Source organism: Amblyomma mixtum, chromosome 9 (assembly GCF_055824585.1).
Source record: "Amblyomma mixtum isolate Tamu chromosome 9, ASM5582458v1, whole genome shotgun sequence".
NCBI classification, from domain to species: domain Eukaryota; kingdom Metazoa; phylum Arthropoda; class Arachnida; order Ixodida; family Ixodidae; genus Amblyomma; species Amblyomma mixtum.
The window spans coordinates 102147317-102171517 of record NC_143020.1 but is presented as its reverse complement, the minus strand read 5'-3'; the positions used below and the strand labels follow the sequence as shown (position 1 = coordinate 102171517).

The 24201-nt window shown below is 50.6% G+C and overlaps 2 protein-coding genes and 2 pseudogenes across 2 annotated transcripts; all 4 read right to left on the bottom strand.

Annotated features, from left to right (window-relative positions):
• Positions 1-787: 787 nt before the first annotated feature.
• Positions 788-1505, bottom strand: LOC149330406 (uncharacterized; annotated as a pseudogene).
• Positions 1506-4175: 2670 nt separating this feature from the next.
• LOC149330405 (uncharacterized) lies at positions 4176-5792 on the bottom strand (annotated as a pseudogene).
• A 4482-nt stretch (positions 5793-10274) lies between these two features.
• LOC149330404 (uncharacterized) lies at positions 10275-16902 on the bottom strand. The gene is made up of 2 exons (XM_089560946.1): positions 15076-16902; positions 10275-14824 (listed from the first exon to the last, which is right to left on the bottom strand). The coding sequence occupies exons 1-2, from the start codon at positions 16175-16177 to the stop codon at positions 14559-14561; spliced, it is 1368 nt and encodes a 455-aa protein (XP_089417072.1). The 5' UTR covers positions 16178-16902; the 3' UTR covers positions 10275-14558.
• Positions 16903-19841: 2939 nt separating this feature from the next.
• On the bottom strand, positions 19842-20598 carry LOC149330403 (uncharacterized; the record flags this gene model as incomplete). The annotated part of the gene is made up of 1 exon (XM_089559843.1): positions 19842-20598. A coding segment is annotated over one exon (747 nt), but the record flags the coding sequence as incomplete, so codon positions are not given.
• Positions 20599-24201: the final 3603 nt, after the last annotated feature.

Genomic DNA, 24201 nt, shown 5'->3' with positions numbered 1-24201 from the left:
CCCTCTTTCACCCCTCCTTGTAGAATATCCGACCTATACGCCATAGATTCAGTGACCGATTTATTCATCCAATTTCGTGCGTGATTCCGCGACTTCGAGCTGTCTTCGTTTTCTTCAGCCTTCGGTCGCAAAAAGACACATCTACGACCATTTTCGGAATTATAACCAATTTATTTTTCTTAACGCCGTCAGGCTTCTGAGAGCAGTAAAAGAAAAGAATTCATATGGTGTACTGTTCGAAACAAATAAATAATTATAGACACAAAAGCTTGCAGAGAGAACTCCACTGCGCCTGCGCATCACTCATTGTCGTTGTCGTATCGAGTAGGGGTGTCAATAGCTCGAATGAGCGCATGACAGGAAGGGAGTTCTCTAGCAGCCAACATCGATACATTGCTGCGAGCAGGCGGCAATTGGGAGAGACCAATCCGATTTTTCTTCTGCCTGCAGCCAGCGTTGAGCTCAGACGCTTGCCCTTCACCTTGGGCAGGGCACGTGGCAAATCCCCAACCGGTCCCACGAGTCACTCAAAGTCGGGTCGGGATCTGCCCTGCCCTTACAGGCCCTGTGCGAAAGTCGCCAGTAGCGCTACCCGGCCAGGAGCCCAAATGCAGTCTTTTGTCACTCGTTCTACTTCGTCGCCGGAAAAAAAGCTCTCGAGTGCGAAAGCGAGCGGCTCAAGTTCCATCAGCCTCCGGCTCCTCTGGAGAAAGAAAAAAGAGGAAAGGAAACATTAAAATTGGGAATAGCAGTTCCGTCCTCCAACAGAGCAGACCACGAAGTCTCTTCAGATGTACGTCCGGTCTTTACAATCTTCCGGGCTTACCTTTGGCTGATGCAGGATGGCAGTTGATGCTGTCTCAGCCGAAAACCCGGATGATGTAGTAACCGAGGTCGGTGAGCAAGCTGGAGCAGCCACGGCATTTTTTGCTGTAGACGAGGGCAGTATACCTGCCACCATGTTTCCAGGATTCCAAGCCAGCGCGGTGAACAGTGAGCGATCTCCAAACGGCCTGCTGCCAGCAGCCTTGGCTTGTTGTTGAGCCGGCTCCGTAATTTCTCTCTCCTGGGACAGGCTGGTGAAAGGACACATCGAGAACAGCTCTTCCAGTGTCGTGGTCTCTGGGGTGCCTTCAGCCTCGACGCCCCCAGCCTCCTTGCCTTCGGACAACCTGAAGTGCATTTGGGGCCACTGTCCCAGCCACTTCTCTCTGTCCTCCGACGAGACGGAGGACAGGCGATCAAGAAGAGGCGGTGGCTGAGCCTTTGGTCCCGGTGGTGTAACAGCGTCCAGGATCATCGAATGCTGAGCTTGGGAGACAGTCGCCGCCTTTCCAGTTCGTTGCGGTTTTGCCAGGACGGGTTTCGAGTGAAGAAGTCGTAACTGCTCTGCAAGCGTTATCAAAGTGACTTAGAAGCCTGCCACTGCCCAATATGGCCTCTTCGCTAGCGCAGCTGGCACGTGACAGAACGTTCGAGCATCTCTCTTTCTTCTCCCAAGCCATCTTCTTCGTCTTCCCGACGGAAATTGCTGGGTGCCGTCTTCTCTCTTCCCGAGCATTATTTTATTTCTATTTATTATTTTATTTATTTATTTATTTATTTTCGCAAGAAAAAATTAATTCGCCACAAAACCTTTCTATGCACCGCTCTTCTTTATTTATTTATTTATTGTACCCTCAGGGCCCGAAGGCATTACAGAGGGGAGTGGGAATACATAAAAAATTCAACCTAAACAGCAACAACAAGGAGAGAAAACAAAAATAAACAAGGAATACATAAATAGTGAAAACACAGGAAGGCAATGAGATTAGAATGCAGTGGGGATATATTAAAACAGTGTGTAGACAGTGAAAGGCAATTTTTATACAGTAATAAACGACACATACTCAGAAAGAAACATTAAGGACTTTACGAAATGCATTGTTATCAGAAATACCTGCGATGTCGTGGTGAAGGTGATTCCAGCTGACACAAGTTCGGGGTATGAATGAGTCATGAAAACATTTGGTGTGACAAGATGGGATTCCAACTTTATGACGGTGATCAATGCGTGCTGATATGTAACATAGTCTTGACAATAACTTAGGGTTGAGAAGGCTGTTGTGGTAAATTTTATGAAAAAGACACAATGAGGCTATTGATCTGCGGTGGCCGATCCCTTTGTGTGGGTATGCGCCGTTCTACGAGATTAACAACAATAACAACATACTTACTACGGAGGAGTGGCCAAGAAACAGGCGGTGAACTGCTGGAAAGGGGAGCCTTGATAGAGAAGGAAAAGGAGTAGTAATAGGGTATAGGCTGACAGATTGGACGACGCGACGACAGGGGATATGTTAACTGATTGATATCCGAGCGTGGAACGGGTCATGGTTTATGGGGGTTTAACGTCCCAACGCGACTCAGGCTGTGAGGGACGCCGTAGTGAAGGGCTGCGGAAATTTCGACCACCTGGAGTTCTTTACCGTGCGCTGACATCGCACAGTACACGGTCCTTTAGGATTTCTCCTCCACCGAAATTAGACCGCCGTGGCTGGGTTCGAACACGCGACTTTCGGGTCAGCAGCCGAGCGCCATAACCCCTGCACCACCGCGGCGGCTGAGACGGGTCGTAATTTTGGATAGAAAGACAAGAACCGAAAACAAAATTGAAGCGCCTTCTGTGGTGAAAGCTACTCTAAATTGTCTTATAGCGAGTTTCGGAGCTGAGAATAACTAAAACCTTTATAGGTAGGCATTGTCCATCCGAGAGAAACTAAACAAACGGTTTTTCGAGTCGCCCGGCCTAGTCAGCATGCGGTATGCTTTCTTCTAGAATCTTAATTAGAAAATACCCATTAACTAAATTTTAAATACTGGTATCAGCTATTAAGTGTCCAAATATTTTACGTTTTCCGACTGGGTTACGACGAAGCTGGACGCTTTGCGGTTACCGCCCATCCCTCTCGTCACAGGACATCCCTTTATAGCTCAAGGAAGGCGCTGTGGGCGGCCTTCAGCGTGGCCCAGACACGAGCAATTCTGACACTAGTCCTCAAGGGTGCCTTCGAGAACGTCTTCTATGACCTCGTATTGGAAACTTGCAGCCTAGAACTGAGATGATCAGACCTACAATACTATTTGCATCTGCGTCAAAGACAGAAGGGCTACAAACAAACTCAGAAACCTGTGAAAAGACAACAAGAGGAAGAGGACCAGCGCTGAAAAAGGCGCTCGCTACCACTCTATAGCCATGGTCGGTCTACTGTCTCTGTTAAACAGAATCCTCGACGTGCAGCACGCCCTCTATGCGAACGATGTTATGGTCACGATTACAAAGGGGTCCAACGGTGATACTCAGGACGAGCCACAAACGACCTTAGGCCCGATATGTCATGAAACGGGGACCAGCACGTGAGGAGGAAAAATTGGTAGGTATTACCGGGGTTTCGGAGGCACCGAAGGACAGAACCAACTCCCGGCATGCAGTCACAATTCGGGACAAACCCTTTCCCGCGTATGACCCACGTCATAGTTCATTGGCTACACGCATAAGAGAATGATAGTCACATACATGATGTATACTCTTAAGCAGCCCATAATCAAAATCCCGCAGGTAAGTAATAGTACCTTCTCATTTGTGTAGCAGTACCTTATCAGCACAGGATCGAAACACATGGCCGCAAAGTTCGCGATCATTCAATAATTTACGGACCTCTCAAAGTATATACGTGCGCGAAGTGTGCACATAACCATGCTTTCCGCGTTGGCCTCAATAATTTGCAGCCGCTCTTTAACCACTCCTTGTAGAAGATTGACCTCTTCTCCATTTGTTGAAGTGGCCGATTTATTCATCCAAATTTTGCGTTATCCCGCGACCCTTCGGTCGCAAACAGACAAACCACCTTTTTTCGGGAATATTACTCATGTATTTCTCTTAGCGCCTTCACTCTTCCCTGGCAATAACGAAAACGGAATTCAAAACGTGTACTCTAAAAAAAGCAATAAATGACGATACACAATCAAGTGTGCAGGAAGAACACCCCTGCGCAAGCGCATCGCTAATTGTCGTTGCCTCATCGAGGATGATCATCAATAGCTCGGATGAGGCAGTGAGTTCTCAAGCAGCCAAGAGCGGCACTTTGCTGCAAGCAGTCGTCGATTGGCAGAGACCATCCTGGTTAGCCGTTTGCCTACGGACTGCGTTGAGCACAGACGCTGGCTCTCCGCCTCGGTAAGGGCTTGTGGAATGTAGCCAGCCGGTCCCACGGGTCGCCCAAAGCCACCCCGAGTTCTTCACTGCCCTTACAGGCCATGTGCAGAAGTCGCCGGTAGCACTGGTCACCCAGGAGTCCAAAAAGCAGCCTTTCATCGCTGGCTCGTCCTCTGCGTTGCCGCAAAAGAAGCTCTCCGAAGGGACGGCGAGCGGCGGACGTTCTGTGTGCCTGCTGTTCCTCTGGAGGAAAAAAAAAAAGACGAGGAATGGAAGCATTAAAGTCGGGCATAGCAATTCTTTCACCCAATTGGTGAGATAACGAGGTCCTTTTATACCCTTGTCAAGCGGGCAAGTTAAGCGCACTTACGGGGAGTGCACTTCGGCATCCCGAGTGACACTTTGGGCTACGCGGTGCTAAACGGGAAAGCAAAGTGCACTCGTAGTAAAAAAAAATGGCGACAGAAAGTGAGCGGAATTTCTGAACAGGACGGTGGAAAAAAAAAAGACTAATAATATTTGATTGCTTAACGTGATAGAGCAAATAAAACGAGGTTCAACAGTTTTTAACGATGAAAAAAATGAAAATAGAAGAAAAGCTAAGACCAGCCAGGACTATCCAGAATTTCGACAATAAACAAGATGGCGGCAGGCAGTGATGTTGCATGTTGCTTCGCTTGTAGCTATAACCAAGCCTTTTTTTCTGAAAACTGTTATAGCACGTAAAATAAATTGTAAGTACTTTTTATGTACTATAAATTTTGTACCATTGGAACCGCTGGCGACGAGGCTACGCACTCGACCAGCAAAGTGTGGTCCGTGAACGCACTCTCAGCGGAGTGCACTCTTCCGCGAGTGACACTCCACTTGCGCCGTTTCGATGCGGCGAAGTGTACTTACAGCGAAGTACACTTTCCTTAAGTGCACTTAACTTGCCCGCTTGACAGGGGTATTAGACGCACCTTCGGTCTTTTACAAGTTTACGGCTTACCCTTGGCTGATGCAGGATGGCAGTTGTTGTCTGAGTCCAGGACCCAGATGAAGCAGCAGCCGAGGTCGGTGGGCCATCTGGAGCAGCCACGGAGTTTGCTCGGGTAGACGCGGGCAGCGGGCCTGCCACCATGTTTTCAGGCATCCGGGCCAGCGCGATGAACGACCTGCTACCAGCAGCATTGGCTTCTTTTTGAGCCAGCTCCGTGATTTTCCTCTCCTGGTACAGGCTCGTGAAGGGCCACCACAAGAACAGGTCTTGTATTATCACGGTCTCCGGAGTGTCTTGAGCCTGGACGTCCCCAGCCTCCTTGCCTTCGGACAGCCTGAAGCGCATTCGGGGCCAGAGTCCCAGCCACTTCTCTCTGTCCTCCGACGAGACGGAGGATAGGCGATCAAGAAGAGGCGGTGGCGGAGTCTTTGGTCCCGGTGGTGTAACAGCGTCCAGGATCATCGAATGCTGAGCATGGGAGACAGTCGCCGCCGTGTCCATGTCTGCGTACTGCCAATTCGTTGAGGTGTCGCTAGGCCGGCTTTCGACTTAAAGAGTCGTAACTGCTCCGGAAGCGTTCTCAATGTGCCTTGGAATCCTGCCACTGGTCAGCATGGCTTCTTTGCTAGCGCAGCTGGCGCGTGACAGAACGTTCGATCATCTTCCTTCTTTCGACCAAACCAGCCTCCTCGTCTTCCAGACGAAAATTAATGATATTGACTTTTCAGCCGGACACAATGGAAATAATCCTGTCAAAAATGCGTTTTGTCGTTCTGCCCAAACGAGAGATTTTTTGGTTCTTAAATCGTCTCTTCTGAAGTACTCTAGTTGTTTTCTGTAGGGTGTACTTCAGTAGTACCTGCTTCTAGTAGCTACAAAATACTCTGTTGGTCCTGCAGGTTCATACAGAAAAAATTATAAAAAATTTCTTGGGAAGACAGCAAATTTTCTTTTGTGTTTGTCGAAAGGGGTGCGACGAAGCTGGGCTATTTACGGTTATCGCTCGTCTCTTTCATAAAGGGCACCCTATTACAGAGTGCCGTTGTGGGCGGCCCAAAGTGCTGCCCAGACCCTAGAAAGTGTGGCGCTTGACCACAAGGCGGTCTTCGAGAAGTTCTGACATGACGTCACAATCGAAACTCTAGCAGGAAACAGATGATGAATACGCAGGAGACAGAAGTGTGCCATCAATCCTGAGGACATCATCATCATCATCAGATGAGGTGATGATGGCGAAACAGTTTAACCGCAGGATAGAGGCGATGATATGGAAGGGCAACTCCCTTTCATTTCGTCTCTCCTATATTTCGTTCTTGTTCGCAGTTGCACTCGACAGAAAGGCGAAGTCGGACGATACTATGACCGTGGACGTGTACAATAGCGATAGATCAAGGATATGCTTCTCTAGGAAGAAGCCTCTGGTGTTTCTGACGGGCATTTTTCACCTTCGAGACTTTCTTCATAGATATTTAGGCACGAACACATAACTATAATGTACGTAACGTACAGCCAATTAACGTAATATAACATAACGTGCGTAACTCGAGGCACGTCACGCGACTGGTGCCACAGGGCAACTATAGTCGGATACAACTTTAGTCTGCAGTGAAGCTCCGCCGACATTAGCCTTCGCGCACAGAATTCTTCCACGACGAAAAACTAGTCCGCTGCTTAAACGCTTCTTGTTACGTAAGCAAGAAGCTTATCACAAGAAAAAAAACTTATGAGCTCTAGAATTTTGATACATGGATTGTTTGATATAGACAAAGATTAAAAAGCTGATTTCGTTTACAGTTGCGATTGGCCAGCGGAGTAATACAGGACGCCGCGGACCACGGCCCAGTGTTAGCAACTGCTGTTTCTTTAAGTTGAATCCTACTATAGGTACAAGGCCAAGGCACGGATTCTTTCAACTCCCAGTGGAGTGTTAGGTACACGTCATGTGAGAGAGCTAACCAAATGTGCACATGACACTAGCTCCTGCCTCAGATAACGTTAGATCCTCGTTAGACTCCACAAAAATGAGTGCCTTGTAGCAGTTTTATCTTTCTCCGCCCTGTACAAGGTTTCTCTGCGCGAGTTTCAGGCTCTGGCTCTTGCTGTGCATAAATAAAATATTTTCCGCCGACACTGCTTCAAGTGATCGACTTAAGACCATTGGCTACGGGTAATTCAATTGTACACATCAGTGTGCTCAGCCAAACGCAGAGAAGACGGAAAACCAAATATCCGCGGATGTTTCCTCGGCGGAAACATCCCTTCAAACACACAAGCAGCGCCATATGCGTCATTTATTTTGCACTACAATCGCGATTCACACCCACCTTCGCTCTATCCGGCATAGTTCCTCGTTATATCAGTAAATAAATTTTACAGACGTGCGCATAGCGCCACGACGGATGGTTTGACACCACCAGGAACCCCCTGCGACAAACGGTTCGGCCGTAATGGCCGCCTGAAGGTGCTCGGAATCGACGGTTGGGGGCGGAAAGGTCGTCGTTGCGAACCCGACACATATTAAGGCGAAAGCCTTTATTACTCCGTCGCTGTCGACAGAAGGATGTCAGCAGAAGCTTGTCAGCAGAGGTGCCACGCTTTTGACCGGTGTAATCAAGATATGTGAGACAGTTACTGCGTAGTTTCCTTTCTTCAAATACAAGTTTTCGGTTTCTTCATTACGGCCCCTCTTTCTCTTTCTTCTTTCACTCCCACTTCCTCCCTTCCTCTACAAACGGATGACTGGTGTCCACCGAGATATGTGAGAAAGTTACTGTGTAATTTCCTAGCCTCAAATACAATTTTCATTTTCTTCATTACGGCCCCTCCTTCTTCTTTCACTCCCACTTCCTCCCTTGCTTTGGGGTGCTGTTCAGGTGTCCACAGAGATGACAGAGAATTACTGCGCCATTTCCTTTCCTCATAAATCGTTGCGTTCAAAGGGCAAGGCATCGCGCCGAACGGGTGGTGGCGTTCCGTGGACTCCCTGGCAGCTCTACACGACGCTGTAGCGTTCCACTCCTAAAGGCGAAGCTTAAGCGCCATTAATTAGCAGTTAATTAGCAATTAATCATTTGTCAGTAATTAGCTATTAGGTAGTAATTTGTCATTTCTCAGTAATTAGTCATAATTATGTGTGATGTCATCCAATGATGACGTCACCAGTGCCACAGAGACGCAGTCAAAGTGGCGCGGAAAACGCTTTCGCCTCTACGCACTTTAGTCAATGCGCCCCCTGAATTCTTTGGCGGTTTTTCATCTCAATTAGCTATTTTATTCTCAGGAACATGCCAAGCCCTTTGGCACCACTTGGAACATCCTGCGTCAAACGGGTAGCCCCGAAATTGTATGAAAATAGTGGTCTCGTTGGAGCGGGGTAACCACTTCCATGGCCGCTATACTGGCACATATATAAGGGATCGACAGCATGTGTATCAATTGGGGCGCTACGCGGCCACTGTTGCTATGTGACAAAGTGTGGTCAGGTATTTACTCTTTTGGCCTCTTTGACCCCCACAGCAACCAGTCGCGTCCTTGACAAACTTAAGTAGTAAGAGTTTAACCTCTTAAAACGCACATGATACCATTGGTTCAATGTCTCCCACTTTCCCCTTCGATTCATGAGTCCTTTTTTGGGCCGGTATACGGACTTGGAGCTTCTGCCCTTTAAGGGCAGAAGCTCCCACTTTCCCCTTCGATTCATGAGTCCTTTTTTGGGCCGGTATACGGACTTGGAGCTTCTGCCCTTTAAGGCGGAAGCCTTTCATGCCTCATCGTTGTAAGCAGGAGTTGTCGACAGAAATGTCACGCTTTTCAATTGGTCGAAACTGTCGTGACGTCACAGTGCGCGAATTTTAAACGGGGCCAATTGTGCTTTGGCTACTAACCATGCAACCAATTAAAGGGATCGTATCCCTTTGTGATACGTATAGTGATACGATACGATACGATACGATGTGATACGATCGTATAGTGATGCTCCAAGTAAGTGGGACTGAGTTTAGTTCATTGCTTGCTTGACCAATTACCAGACAAATAAATAAAACCGAGTAGGAAATTGGCCAAGCTTGGGAATCGAACCCCGGTCTCCGGAGTGCGAGACGAGCACGCTACCACTCCGCCATGCCAGCTCGATGGTTTGGAATGAACAAAGGCGCGTCTAGTGAATACGGTGTCTCTGTTCACTCCCATCTTCCTCCCTTCCCGTAACGGCGAGGTTTAGGTGGTGGTGGTGAAAACTTTTATTTTGTGAAATAGAGTTTGGGAGCCACAGAGCGGCCCCGCTACATGAAGATATCACAGGTCTCCCCACAGTGTGGGCATCGCCCATCTGTGTTAGGATCGTAATGTTTTATGTTTGCAGGACAGAGTAGAGTACCTCTCTGCAGGCGCCTTAAAGTTCGCTCCTCCGTCTTACTCAGCCCTTTTGCAGGTGCCGGGAAAAGGCGGTGGTTGTCGCTATAACGTGTTAATATTTCCCTGAATCGCAGCAGCGGCTGGTTAGTCTCCGAGCCAGAAGAGCTGGGATGAGGAGCCCGGTGAGTAAGCGCTCGGGCAGCCGCGTCAGCGGCCTCATTACCTCGTAAGCCCTGGTGGCCAGAAGCCCAAATGATTCTTTTGGATGTTGGATCAGTGGCACAGGGATTCAATACGACCCACAACTATGCAACACAATGACAAAGCCATCCTCGCCCTTGATCTGAAAGGGGCTTTCGACAATGTTAAACACGGAACCATCCTGGCCAACTTGAGTTCTACCGATTGTGGGGCTACGACCTACGCGTACGTAAGAGATTTCTTGACTAATCGCCAGGCCTTTCTTCGGATTGAGGGCGAGAAATACGGCCCTTACATGATGGGAGCACGGGGTACCCCTCAGGGAGCAGTGTTATCACCGCTCCTGTTCAACATAGCTATGATGCGCCTCCCAAGCCAATTGGCCCGCGTGGAAGGCATTCAACACGCGTTATATGCAGATGATATTACAATTTGGACCACTCAGGGGAGCCTTGGGGACATAGAGGACCGCCTTCAGCAGGCTGCTTCCATAGTCGATGCGTATGCTATTGACTGTGGGCTCCAATGTGCTCCAGCGAAACCAGAGCTTCTGCATGTCAGAGCGAACCCAAAGGATAGGGCAGCAATACACATCTCTCTGTCAGGAGGTCATATTAGAGAGGTGGAGGAGCTCCGTATTCTGGGCCTTTTCATTCACCACAGACTCAGACCGGACTCCACTACTGCGAAACTCGAGAGTAGGCGAACAGGTAGGTGGGTGGTGGTGGTGGTGAAAACATTTATTAAGAAAGGACAGGAGGTATGCTTGGATCAGCCCGTAAGGGACCGATCCTTACAAACACTAGGTGGAGGTCCCTAGTATGGGACCCCAGTGGCGGTGGCCGCCGCCCGGGCGCGCCCGACTAAGGCTTGTTGGGCCTGTAAGTCGTGGCAGCCGAGCAGGGTCGCCTCCCAGTCCTCCCGGGTTGGGTTGGGGATGGGGCTAATAGCCGGGTTTGAGGGGCAGGCCCACACCATGTGATAGGTGTCAGAAGACACCGCACTACAGTGCGGGCAGCTGCCGTTACAGGAGGGGTCAAAATGCTTTAGTGCTGCCGGGCACAGTAATGTATTGGTGAGAAGGCGGAGAAGGAGCCGCTCATCCGCCTTCTTGAGGCCTTTACATGGGCTTGGGTAAAGGCGATGACTGTTTTGATAGTAGGCTGTAATTTCTTTGAATGTATACACCGGATTAAAATCGGGTTCCTGATCGGGTGGGGAGGAGAAAACAGCCCGGTGAGAGAGCGCGCGGGCGGCTGCGTCTGCTGCCTCGTTTCCTGCCAACCCCTGATGCGCAGGGGCCCATATGAGGTAACGGTGTGCGGGGTCCGTATCCCGTATGCAATTTTGGTATATTCGATAGGCTAGGAAGGGAGTGCAGCCTTGTTCGGCGTTCCGACAGGCCCCTCGCGAGTCGGTGATTATGTATTTTGAATCGGAATGTGAGGCCGCGAGAGCAATCGCGACCTCTTCTGCTAGTGTTGCACTTCTGGCTCTGAAGGTGAGGCCGTTAACTGTGTTGCTGTTGTGAACTACCGCGGCCGTGTACCATCCCCCGTGGTGAGGACCGGAGGCGTCCACGTAGTATACACCTGTTTTGTTGCCATAATGTCGGGCTAGCGCTTCCGCTCGTGCCAGGCGCCGACCATTATGGTCTTCGTGTGACATGTTTGCTGGAAGAGGCCGCACGTGGAGGGCACGTCTCCACAGTTCTGGGATGCGAAACCTGTCTTCCATTGGAGGGGTGTGTTGGATATGGAGTCGAGCAAGAAGGCGGCGACCCGACTCCGTTAGCGACAAGCGCGTGTACTGGTTTGTAAGGTGCGCCTCCCGGAGCTCCCGGAAAGTATTCATCACCCCAAGAGCCATAAGCCGGCTGTTTGAAGTAGTGATGGGGAGGTCAAGGGCACGCTTAATAATTTTGCGAAGGATGACCTCAAGCGCATCCTCCTCTTGTTTCCGTAGGTGGAGATAAGGAGTCGAATAGAGAATTCGACTGGTTACAAAGGCGTTTGCCAGCCGCAAGGCATCCTTACTTCGTAACCCCCCGCGTTTGTTGGAAACCCGGCGGACCATACGGCCCACCTGGTCCCCCACCTTTCGGAGTTTGGCCAATGTAGTGTCTGGCCGTCTGTGTTTGTGGATGTAGAGTCCTAGTAGCCGTATCTCGTCACTTTCGCGTATGGGACCGCTCTCAAGAGAAAGAGAGATTTTAGTTGCGCACTTCTGTGAGGGGCGGAGGTGCACAAATTCCGATTTTTGAGGGGAACATTGAAGACCGCAGCGGCGGGCGTAGCGGTCTACTATCGTCGCCGCTGTTTGCAGGCTGGTTTCAATGTCTCCTGTGCTGCCCTGCGTGGCCCATATGGTTATGTCATCGGCGTACAGGGCGTGCTGCACGCCGGCGACACCATCCAGTTGTGCCGGCAGGTGCATCATAGCCAGATTGAAGAGCAGCGGGGAAAGTACCGCCCCTTGGGGGGTTCCCCGCGTGCTGAGTAGGTAAGGACCATGCTCTCTATCTTAGATGCGGATGTAGGATTGACGATCCATTAAAAATTGGCATATGTATCTGAATGTGTTGAGGCCACAGTCGGTCTGACTTAGGTTAGTGAGGTTATGATCTCGTGTGTTACATTGTCAAATGCCCCTTTGAGATCCAAGGCGAGTACTACCCGGTCATTATGGGGGCATTCGAGGGGGTCAAGGACTTCCCGATTAAGTTGCAGGAGGACATCCTGTGCGGATCTGTGTGGGCGGAATCCGAACATGGTGCTCGCAAATACATGTTTGCGTTCAAGATATGCAGATAACCGATCCCGCACCATCGTCTCCATGAGTTTGCCCACACAAGAGGTGAGAGAGATGGGGCGGAGGTTATCTGTGTCAACTGGTTTGCCTGTTTTAGGGATGAAAGTGACCAGAGCCGTTTTCCAGTCAATTGGAACGGGGGTGTCCCCGCGCCAAATTGCATTGATGTAGGCGAGGAGGGACTGGTATGCCAAGTCGGGCAGGTTCGTCAAAAGCTTGACGGTGACCTTATCCCTCCCTGGCGCAGTGCCCCGTTTCATTTTGGCGAGGGCCGCCCGCAGATCATGGAGCTGGAAAGGTTGATCCAGCTCCGTGTTCTCCTTGCCTGCATAAGAGTACGCAGATCCACGGGCGTCTTGGACTGTACACAGATACTGGTCCCGAAGTTTCTGTGCCAGTTGAGTTGTGTTGCCAGGGAAAGCATGCATGGCTCGCTGCAATGTTTTTGTGTTTCTGTTCGTGTTTGGGTTGGGTCGATTAGGGCTCGAAAGAGACGCCACGTGTTGCGGCTGGACATTTGTCGCGCGGCCGTGTTACATCTATCCACCCAGTTGGAGTCGGCGAGTTGGGCCGCGTACTCTGCCGCTTTCTGGGTAAGCTCGGCAATTCGAGCTTTAAGCTTTCTGTTATGTTTCTGGCGTCGCCAACGGCGGACGAGGCTGCGACGGGCTTCCCAGAGGTGTAGAAGGTGGTTATCCACGTCCGTGACCGCCTCTGAGAGCTGGATCTGAGTTTCATGCGAGCAAAGGTGTGTCAGCAGCTGTTGGGACCATGCCTGGTATCCTTGCTCCGAAATGGGTGTATTATCAAGTGTGTGAAAATTTTGCCTGAATTTCGTCCAATCTGGGATACGGGCTTGTGTTCTGGCACGCTTGAGGGGTCGTGTGCGTAGTGTAGTGTTAAGGATGCAGTGGTCGCTACCGAGGGTCTCCTCGGTGTTGAGCCAGTCTGCGTGTCGTATGTTGCGAGTGAAGGTTAAGTCCGGACACGTATCCCGTGTCACAGAATTCCCTAGCCGTGTTGGGTGGACGGGGTCCGTGTGGAGGGTGAGGCCCAACGTGGATGCAAGTTCCGCCAACTTACGTCCGCGCGACTCCTCCTTGCGATACCCCCACAGCTGACTGGGAGCGTTAAAGTCGCCCACAATCAGCAGGGGATCGCGACCCGCAACTCTTAGCGCACGGCTAAAGAGGTCCGAAAAAGTCACTCGCTTAAGTTTGGGAGAGCAGTACACGTTGAGTATATGCAACGGCGGGTCCTTGCGGCGGAGTGGTAGGATAGTCACCATTACATAAGAATACTCGAGCTGGAGATCGAGATCTACTAAGCTGGCTGTGTAGGCTTTGTGAACGAGAAGACAAGACGCGGGATCCTGTTGGAACGTCGTGTAATTTGAAAGTGTGGCGCCCAGGCCTGGCTCCTGGAGGGCAACCACGGCTGGTAGGGACTCGAAGGTTTCAAGGTAGAGGCGGAAATTCGCCCGCTTAGTGCGGTCTTTAAAGCCTCTACAGTTCCATTGTGTTATTGAAGTGGAGACGGCCGAATTAGAGATGGCGGAACTCCTTTGATTAAGGTGTCTCGCCATGATTTAAAATTTGTAGGGGGGAGGAGGAGGTATTGGCTGCCCCAGAGCCAGCTACTTGTGCCATCGAGGGGGTGACGACGGAAGGAGCGGGGCAATTGTCCTCATTGTCCGAATCAATAATGAGACGGTTGAATTTTGAAGGACGGGATACGTCCCTAATGGGCCCCGTCCGACGGAGGAGGCGGGGGTTGTCCAAGACGTGTTTTGAGACCAGTGCGGGGATGGCAGATTTGACCTTGGTCAAGATCTGGTCCATGGCGGTCTCGATCATAGATCGTAATTTAGAGGTTAAGCGTTCCTCAATCGCGGAAATGGCTGTCACGAGGACAGGCGAGATCTCCGCGTCGCTTTCCATTGCGTCCGAGTTCGGTGGGCTCGGAACGGCGGACGCCAATTTCGATTCTAAATTTTGAATTTTGGTGAGCAAAAGCTCATTCTGTGCCCGGAGCACGTCTATCTGTTTTTTGTATTCCGCATCTAGCGTGGAGGCGGTAACTGGGGGGGGAGGAGGGATGGGAGGAGGAGGAGGCGATCTCAGCCCAGCTGCTCACCTGTTGTTTGCCGTGTTGAGGCGCTGATGCCCGGGCGCCGGTAGTGCCATTTGTCTTGAGGGCCGGGAAGTGGCCAGTGTCCCTGCCGCTGGGCGGTGGAGGCGGCGTCTTCTTCCCGGGCGCTGACTTAACCGATGATTGCAAAGGTTTGGTTTGGTTTATGGGGTTTAACGTCCCAAAGCGACTAAGGCTATGAGAGACGCCGTAGTGGAGGGCTCCGGAAATTTCGACCACCTGGGGTTCTTTAACGTGCACTGACATCGCACAGTACACGGGCCTCTAGAATTTCTCCTCCAAAGAAATTCTAGCCGCCGCGGCCGGGATCGAACCCGCGTCTTTTGGGTCAGCAGCCGAGCACCATAACCGCTGAGCCACCGCGGCGGCGATGATTGCAAAGCCGACGACACTTTGTCGTCGGTGCCGAGAGCACCACGCGGCGTTCCGGCACTGGCACCTGAATTTGGGTGACTTGGCGGCTTGCCAGGTCGCTGGTTTCCTCGGAACACTGTGCGTTTGGCCTTGGGGCCGGGCAGCTTGGTCTTCCGGAATTTTTCCGTGCAGTCTCGGGAGTTGGTAGCGTGGGCTTGTCCACAGACTGCACATGTTGGAGTGCATTGATGAGGTGTCTTGACCCCGTCGACGGTTTTCACCATTTGGCCACAGAGGCCGCACTTTTCGTCCGGGCAGGGGCATGTGTCCGCACGGTGGCCCACAGTGCCGCACAGCACGCAGGCCGGGATGGTTTTTTTGTATGGCCGCACAAGGGTCACCTCTGAATTATAGTGAACATATCGCGGCACCACTTTGCCCACAAAGGTGAGCGCCGCGACGTCTGATTTTCCAAGCTTGCGGATATCGGCAAGCTCTCCAGCAAGCCACTGGATCTTGTTTTGGAGCGACTCACTGGTCTTGTGCTTGGCCACGGTGATGACGCCGCGGCACACGTCGCCAGTAAGTTTCAGCTGCCCGTACATGGAGAGCGAGCCCTTCGATGTTGTAAGTTCGAATTCCCGCAGAAGCTTGTCCGCGACGTGGGGCTCCCGGGTGCCCGCGACGATCAGGTTTTGCTCCCATGTGGGGAGCAGGCTGAGGGATGCTGCGGCCTTGGCGCCCAGGTAGGCCGCGAACGCTGCTCCCAGCTCGCCATGTTGATACACATCCCTGAGACCGACGGCCGCCCGGGGCTTCAGGATGATGACTATGTCTTCGGCATGAAGCCGCGGAAGCGGCTTTGGCTTCCAGGAGGGCCCGGTCTTAGATTGGGGCCGGCCATGAAGCGCTGCAGCGCGCGTAGCAGCGTTCTGCCGTGTTGACCGTCCTGCCACATCGGCGTCCGTTTTAGCGTTCCGCTTGCGGGAGCGGCGTTCGACGAGCTTGAAAAGCTTCATGTTTTCGATCGGCGCAGAATCCGGGTTGTCAGGCGTTGGAGTTGCCGGAACCTCGGACCAGGCCATGGTGTCCGGGTCGTAGCCACGTTGTACAGCATTATCTGAAGCCATCTTGCTGCGGGTGGGCGACTCACTCACGGCCGGGCGCCGGCGTAGGCGTCAGGCCTAGCACCGTTGCCACGATACGCGTGACGATCGGCCCTAAAAGGTCTAAATGTAGGCTCACCTGGGTGCGAGTGGTATCCCCAGGTGGCTGTCAGGTTCAGAAAGACAGACGCAGCTGTATTGAAGGGGTTCCGGGCGAAATTTCGTGGCTCCAGCCAAAAGTTGGCGGAGACGATGCACTGCACGTCCTCTCGCTTCGCGCGCTCACAGCGCCCCCCAAAACAGGTAGGGCGCATGATCCGCCGCGTTTCCAACAAGCGGGGTGGTCTGCGGGGCAGGGACGCGCTTCGGCTCGTCTATGCCTTCGTGACTAGCCGGATCCTCTACTCCGTGCCATATCTCCGCACTACTAAACGAGGCGCGAATAGATGCCATCATCCGCAAGGCAACTAAGCGAGCCCTGGATCTCCCGGTGGCTACCTCTAATGCCAAACTCAAGGCATTGGGGGTACTAAACTCCGACCAGGAGCTGCGGGAGGCCTATCTCGTGAACCAATACACGCGGCTCATGCAGACGGCTCCTGGGCGCCGCCTGCTAAACCGCTTACACATCCAACACGAATGCACTCCAGAGGAGGCGGAGCGTATCCCAGTACTATGGCGCCATATGCACTGGGTCTCCCCGCTCCCCCGTAACATGGACACCGACATGCACGAAAACAGACCACAAGCGCGGGCTCGGGCTCTTGAGAGACAACACGGCTACCGATCCGGTGTATATTATGTAGACGTAGCAGGGCCATCGCCCACGGGATTTTACTCGGCCGCGGTCGTTCACTAGGAAATGCACGTTGATGGACTCTCGAGCCCCGAATTAAATGTGAGCCGAGGAAGTAGCGATAGCGCTTGCTGCCGCCCACGCCAATTCGAGAATAATCATCACGGACTCCCGAAAAGCATGTAATCATTACTTGACAGGGGAGCTCTCCCCCTTAGCTGCTTATATTCTACGACGGACTGCCACTGAGGTTTAGGTGTCCACCGAGATATGAGAGACAGATACATTTCCTTTCCTCAAAAACCAATTTACCGACGAGCAAGGCGTAGAACCGAGCGGGCGATGGCGTTCTATGGACTCCCTGGCAGCGTTGCAAGACGCAGTGACGTTCCGCTCTTAGAGGCGAAGCTTAACATCTTAACCACACATCAGTGACACAAGCAGCAACACCGCGCTTAAGGCTTTCGCCTCACCGCACTTTAGGTCAACAATGTGTCCCCCCTGAATTTTTGATGCTTTAAGACGACACCCAAACACGTCGCTTATTTCTATCGCGCACTCTACCTAATAGTTCTCAGTGTATGAGTACAAAAAAACCTGCTGCTGTTGCGAACTTTTTATGTTGCATATTGAAGTTCATCACAGAACACGAGACACAGGACGAAAAAAGGCAGAACGAGCGCAGCTTAACAATTCATGTTTGGCACTACGTGGACAGGGAATTGTTGTTGTTGTTGTTGTCCTCTAGAAAATGGCGCATACCCACTGCGGGGGATTGGCCAAGACACAGGCGGCAACTGATAGGTGTACAAAATGTTAAACAAGAAAATAATTGTGGGGAAAAATAAAATAATCATGATAATAATAGCAATTAGGAAATAAATGAAAGGATCTCAAATGTGTAATTGAAATAGGTTAAACAAATGCTGTGAGATCGGTGACTGAAATAGAGAACGGGGCTAAATATTCCACGTTTCAGAAAGCTTTCATTCCAGAGAAATATTGGTCATGAGAAAGACCAGAGCTTAAGACGGCAGCCGTTTAGTGTCTGTAAGGAAGTTTTGCATGGCGGAGAGCACATTCCAGTTGCTGTGCCCAAGGGAGGAAGCCCCAAGAGACAGAGCAACCCCAGCTGACAGACTTAGACCAAGCTGTCGTAACGGAAGCTCCAGCAGGCGGCTCCGTAAAGAGGAGAAACGGCGGCAGGTCAACAAGAAATGATCTATCGTTTCGGGTTCTCCGCAGAACGGGCACAATGGGGAGACCGCCAGACCAGATCTATAAAGGTAGAAGTTTAAAAGAGGCACGCGACAACGTAGACGAGTGAAGGAAACCTCAAGCTTGCGTGATCGCCATCCTTTACTGCACCACGGGTAAAGGAGATGCCGGAATTCGGGAGAGGAGGTCAGAGCTGATGCTGCGAATTCTTTCAGGAGCAGATACCTGCGAAACCTGGCCGCGGTAATATATGCGCTGGGTGGAAGCACAGATACGACTGGGCCTTGAAGAGATGCCTTCGCCAGGGTATCAGCAACCTCATTCAAATGGATTCCTCTGTGCCCAGGCACCCAGACCAACCGTAATGAACACACGTGGGGTGGAACCAAGCATTTGAATAACCGAAGTGCCTGAGATGTTGTAGGCGCGGTGAGAGAGGAACACAACGATAATGAATCTGTCATAATTATGACAGAAGACAAGGAACTGTTTAATTTGCGCAACGCTAAGACTACTGCTAGAAATTCGGCCAAATAAATAGGTGTGTAATCGGGAAGGCGGAGTGAGAATGACCAGTCAAGGGAGATGGAGAAAATGCCAACTCCGGCCTTTTCTTCACACTGTGAGGAATGATCGAGAACAAGCCCCGCTTCTTTTCTTTCGTCCAGACTTCTTCCTTTTCTTCTCAGTAATCACCGTCATCAGCCATCCTCCTAATCATCATCATCAGTCAAATGGACCAATTTGAAAGCCTAACTGACAACCCAATCGAGCGATGACTAACGCATTGGAGGCTTCTTGTAGCAAATTAACACAAACAACCATCCCCCTCGGATGCCATAGACTGGAGGAGAGTACAACCTACCCCATTTTCTCATCTTCGCATTGTACACAGGATTAGTTCCATAAAATACCCCGGTTACTACACTTGGTGCGGAGCAAGTCCCACGCCCTACCTATAGCCCTTGGGAATGCCTGCACAAACCTACCTACTCTCCGTCCATTCAGTGGCACATTCATTCATTTCCCTGTTGTGTCATGCCGCGACTTCACGCTTGATCGGTCTTCGTTAACCTCCGGCCGAAAATAGACACACCGACAAGCTTTTTCGCAAATATTAAGCATTTATTTCTTTTAACGCCCTCAGGCTTCTCAGGGCAATAAAAAAACCGAATTCATATGATGCAATACTTAAAACTGTTAAATAATGATAGAAAATCGAGAGCGCAGGTAGAACCCCCCTGCCTGAGGGAATCACTCATTCTCGCTGCTGCACCGACACTGAGTATCAATAGCTCGAATGAGGCAGCGATTTCTCAAGCAGCCAAGAACAGTACTTTGCTCCAAGCAGGCTGAGACTGGGAGGTGCCACTCCGGTTTGCCTTTCCCCTGCTCACAGCGTTGAGCATCGACGCTGGCTCTCCGCCTCGGGTAGGGCTTGTGGCAAGTGCCGAGCCGATCCCACGAGTAGCCCGAAGCCGTGCCGAGTTCTGCCTTGCTCTTACAGGCCTTGTGCGGAAGTCGCCGGTAGCGGTTCTCGAACAGAAGTCCAAGAGGCAGCCTTTCGTCGGTGGCCATTCCGCAGCGTCGCCGCAAAAGAAGCTCTCTGCAGGGACGGCGAGCGGCGGAAGTTCCGTCCGCCTGCTGTTCCTCTGGAGAAAAAAAAAGAAGACGAATGGAAGCATTAGAGTCGGGCATAGCAATTCCCTCGCCCAACAGATGACATCACGAAGTCCGTTGAGACGCCAGTCCGCATTTTAGAAATTTTCGTGCTTACCTTTGGCTGACGCAGGATGGCAGTTGGTGTTGACAGAGTCGACGACGCGGATGGAGTAATAACCGAGGTAGGTGGACCAGCTGGAGCAGCCACGGCGCTTGCTGGGGTAGACGCGGGCAGTGGGCCTGCCACCGTGCTTCCAGGCATACGGGCCAGCGCGATGAACGGTGAGTGATCTCCAAGCAACCTGCTGGCTAAAGTCTTGCCTTGTTTAGCTGGCTCCCTGATTTTCCTGTCCTGGTACAGGCTGGTGAAGGGCCACCTCGAGAACAGGCCTTCCAATTTCATGGCCACTGGGTTGCCTTGAGTCTGACCGCACCCAACTCCCTTGCCTTCGGACAGCCAGAAGTGCATTCGGGGCCACTGTCCCAGCCACTTCTCTCTGTCCTCCGACCAGACGGAGGACAGGCGATCAAGAAGAGGCGGTGGCAGAGTATTTGGTCCCGGTGGTGTAACAGCGTCCAGGACCAACGAATGCCGAGCTTGGGAGACAGTCGCCGCAGTGTCCATGCCCGCGCCCTTCCAATTCGTCGCGGGATCGGTAAGCCGGCTTCCGAGTGAAGAAGTCGTCACTGCTCCGCAGGCGTTATCAACGTGCCTTGGAATCTTGCCGTGGCTCAAGATGGCTTCTTTGCTGGCGCAGCTGGCACGTGACAGAACGTTCGGTCATCTTCTTTTTCTTCACTCAAACCGGCTTCTTCGTCTTCCGGACAAAATGATTGATATTCGAGAGTGAGACGTGTCTTGGTTTATGGTTTATGGGGTTTAACTTCCCAACGCGACTCAGGCGATGAGGGACGCCGTATTGAAGGGTTCCTTAAATTTCGACCACCTGGGGTTCTTTAACGTGCACGGACATCGCACAGTACACGGGCCTCCAGAATATCGCCTCCACCGAAAATGTACCGGCTCAGCCGGGATCGAACCCGCGTTTTCCGGGTCAACAGCCGAGCTCCATAATCACACAGCCATCGTGACGGCTGAAACGGGTTTTCATTTGTGATAGAAAGACAAGAACCGGAAACAACTCTGAAGCGCCTTTAATGGTGAAAGCTACTCTAAATTCGTGTATACATGATTTTAGTTTCGATACCTGGGCGCCGCCATGTTTGTTTTACTCGAGCGCCGCCTACCGCCGACGCCATCTTGGACTGATAATTTGCAGCCGGTGGGCTGCAGACGAAGCAGCGTGCGATCTCTGGAAGTGTCATCATTCGCCCGTTTTATTCCTGCCAAGCCTAGAAATTTTGGGTGGGCGTTCGCCTCGTCTCCATCCTCGTGTGTGCTATGCCATTAGCTCCTGCAATAACCAAATGGAAGCAATCGACCATTCCTCGACGCAGCGAACGATCATCATCGGTGAGTGCCATGCTCGCAGTTCACGCGTGCTTTTTTGTCGCCGGTTGCCTGTAGGGCGAATGCGGCATGGTGTTGCATGTTAGAAAAAACGAAAGCAAAATGTGTTGAAACACAAGGTCGCGGAGAGCAATGAATATCTAGTTTTTCGTGGAGCGCAGTTTTTTATGAACGCTTTCGCTGCCTGCTTGGACATGGCGAGTGTGACAGTTTAGATGCTGAGCTTGCGATAGAGTACCCCGTTTACAAACTGAACATTTTGGAAACAACGAGTACATGACCGAAACGAATCCACTTCTGATGATTAGAATGTTTGTTTGCGGAGATACGCGCGATGAAATTGAAATTCGGCCCCTCCTGCCGCTTGCGTAGGGCTGTTCGTACTACGAGCGATACAAGCCAGTTGACTGAAAGCAATTCGCATTCTCGCCTTCTCCGCTCCCGCCAGTACTCACTGGTGCACAAATACCAGAAAATGTGCGGTTGCACGATCTAATAGGTTGGTACGCTAATGGAACGCTATTACCACTTACACTGACAGGCAGAATCGCCGCACCTGTGTTGAGAATTCCAATCTCAATCGGGTCGGGGCACTGCTCAAGTCGCTGCATTTGTTGTATCTCTGGCACGGTTATGCATAGTGTGGATTTTTTTTACAGTGCATTCGATGCGATTTCAGTCGAATAATTTATTACAATGCGTGGCAGAGTTTACCGTCCTGTGCATGCCGTGTATTTTTTCATCTTACGTTGCCATGGCTGCATTTTTCCTCACTTTCCAGTTCGGTAAAAGTTCATGTCGCCGCTTCTATTCATGCCATGCTGTGCAAATTAAATTAGTATTTTTGCACTAACGACATGTTTATTTTTTTCAGGTGGCGATCCCCACACCCTCCCGATATTGACGATCATGTGGGGCGGCGAAACGAAGTGGCCAAATTTGTGAAGTCCTAACATAGTGCACTGCTGAATTAAAAGAACTTTGCCAAGGCCGTCCAAATACTTAATCTCTTAAAATTATGCACAGATTATAGTTTGGTAACCCAGGCGCTGCGCTTCGTTCCGCGCCCGATATTAGGCACAGGCAGTGGGTTTGTTTCTGTCTGCATTTCGTTCACAAAGTGCGCTAACGTTAAAGCTTTTTGTTGGCGCAAGTATTTTTTGTTCAACTACGCCCACTGCCAATGCAACTCGGGACCGGCGGAAAAGCGGTGAAGAAATGGATACCGCAGACGTGACATAACATGGTGCACGTAAATACTTTTCTACTTTCTGTTTTTTTCTACTTTCGTCGACTATTTCCGCAACCGACAATAAAACAATGATGTCTAGAAGACGTTGGTGTTTCGTACAACATTGCTGCTTTTGTTGTACAGACGCAAACACGCGCTTGACCGGTAGCTAAGCAGCCGCGGACGTTGCTCCGCGCGCCGGATTATCAGCCCAGGGGAGGACGGCAACAGTGGGGTGTCGCGCAGCGCACGTGTTTGAGAGTATTTCTCCCTCTCCTGCCCGCTCCTCGTAAAATGGTGTATAGCGAGTTTCGCAGCTGAGGGCAACTAAAATCTTTATAAATAGAATTGTCGATTCGAGAGAAACTAAAGGGATGCTTTTGCGAGTTTCATGGCCTAGTCAGCATGCAGTATGTTTTCTTTCTAAAAAATTAATTATTTATTAAAGACCCATTAAATAATTTTTTAAACACAGGTGTCAGCAATTAAGTATTCAAATTTCAAAAATACCTAGGCTATCCGAGAGAGGTCAAATGTGTGGTGTTCAGAGTCGGAGGGCCTATTAAACAGTATTCTTTTATTCTGAGCACTTAATTAATTAGTAAAGAACAAATAGCTAATCTTTTAAATTTCTATGCCAGGAATAAACTGTCAGCGCGGAAGTTGCAGGTTGCCTTGAAAAGCTGCGGCCAAGATGTTTGCACCAAGGTTTCATTTACGCAATATACCTTCTCTTTTACCGGAAGCTTGCAAAAAATACAAAAACTTCCACGAGACAGCGGAGCTGTCTTAGAGTTCCAAGACGCGTCTCAGAAAAGAAAATCCGCTTTTCTCAGAGCGCGGTCCCTGACAACGCTCTGCATAATTACTGGTCGAGAAATAAGCGTCAGAATCTGACACTTGACAGCTTTGCTTTAATATCGCCAAATAAAATTTCTTTAGTGCCTCCTTGATGCGGACATTTCAGCCAGCTTTTCTTCAAGAGGAACTTCAACTTTGAACCCTCTTTTATTTCTGAGGGCATTATATAATTTTGGCTAACCAGACACTACTAATTAACTAGCTTTTGAGTACAAAATAAAGACTGAGGATTACGCCGCGCTACTGTCAACATCCCTCAGTGGGTTTTAGTGGGCTGGGACGTGCCGCCTTTTTGAAAAGCTTGGTTACGTTTATCTGGGACACCTGGCATTTAAGTGGATGTTGCAAAGTTTTGTGTACGGCATTCAATCCTTAAATCCTAGCTGCGAATGTTTTTTTTTTGTATTTATGTATGTTTATTCTCTCGCAAAGCGCAGTAATAAAACTTTTAACCCGGTATCGATCTTTCACAGCCATCGCCCCAAGTGGCTGTGGAGCCTATACAAGGCATTAATGCAATTTGTTGAAATCTCAACGTTTTCTATTCATGCCGCCTACAGCCGTTATGACTGTCTGTCGCAATGTTTTTCAAACAACAAAACACTTATATTCGTAATTTTTTTTGCATTTTAAATAGTTTCTGCTACGAAAACTTAGTCGGTTCTGTAAATCCGCCTTGGTGTCGGCACAGTTTCCCCTGCTCATTGTGCATGAGTTTGAAGGAGTCCCTATAAACTACCTCCTTCCCACTATCCTGCCTTCCACCTGGTATCATTGCCGCCATTCGTTTTAAGGCGGAAGCCTTTAAT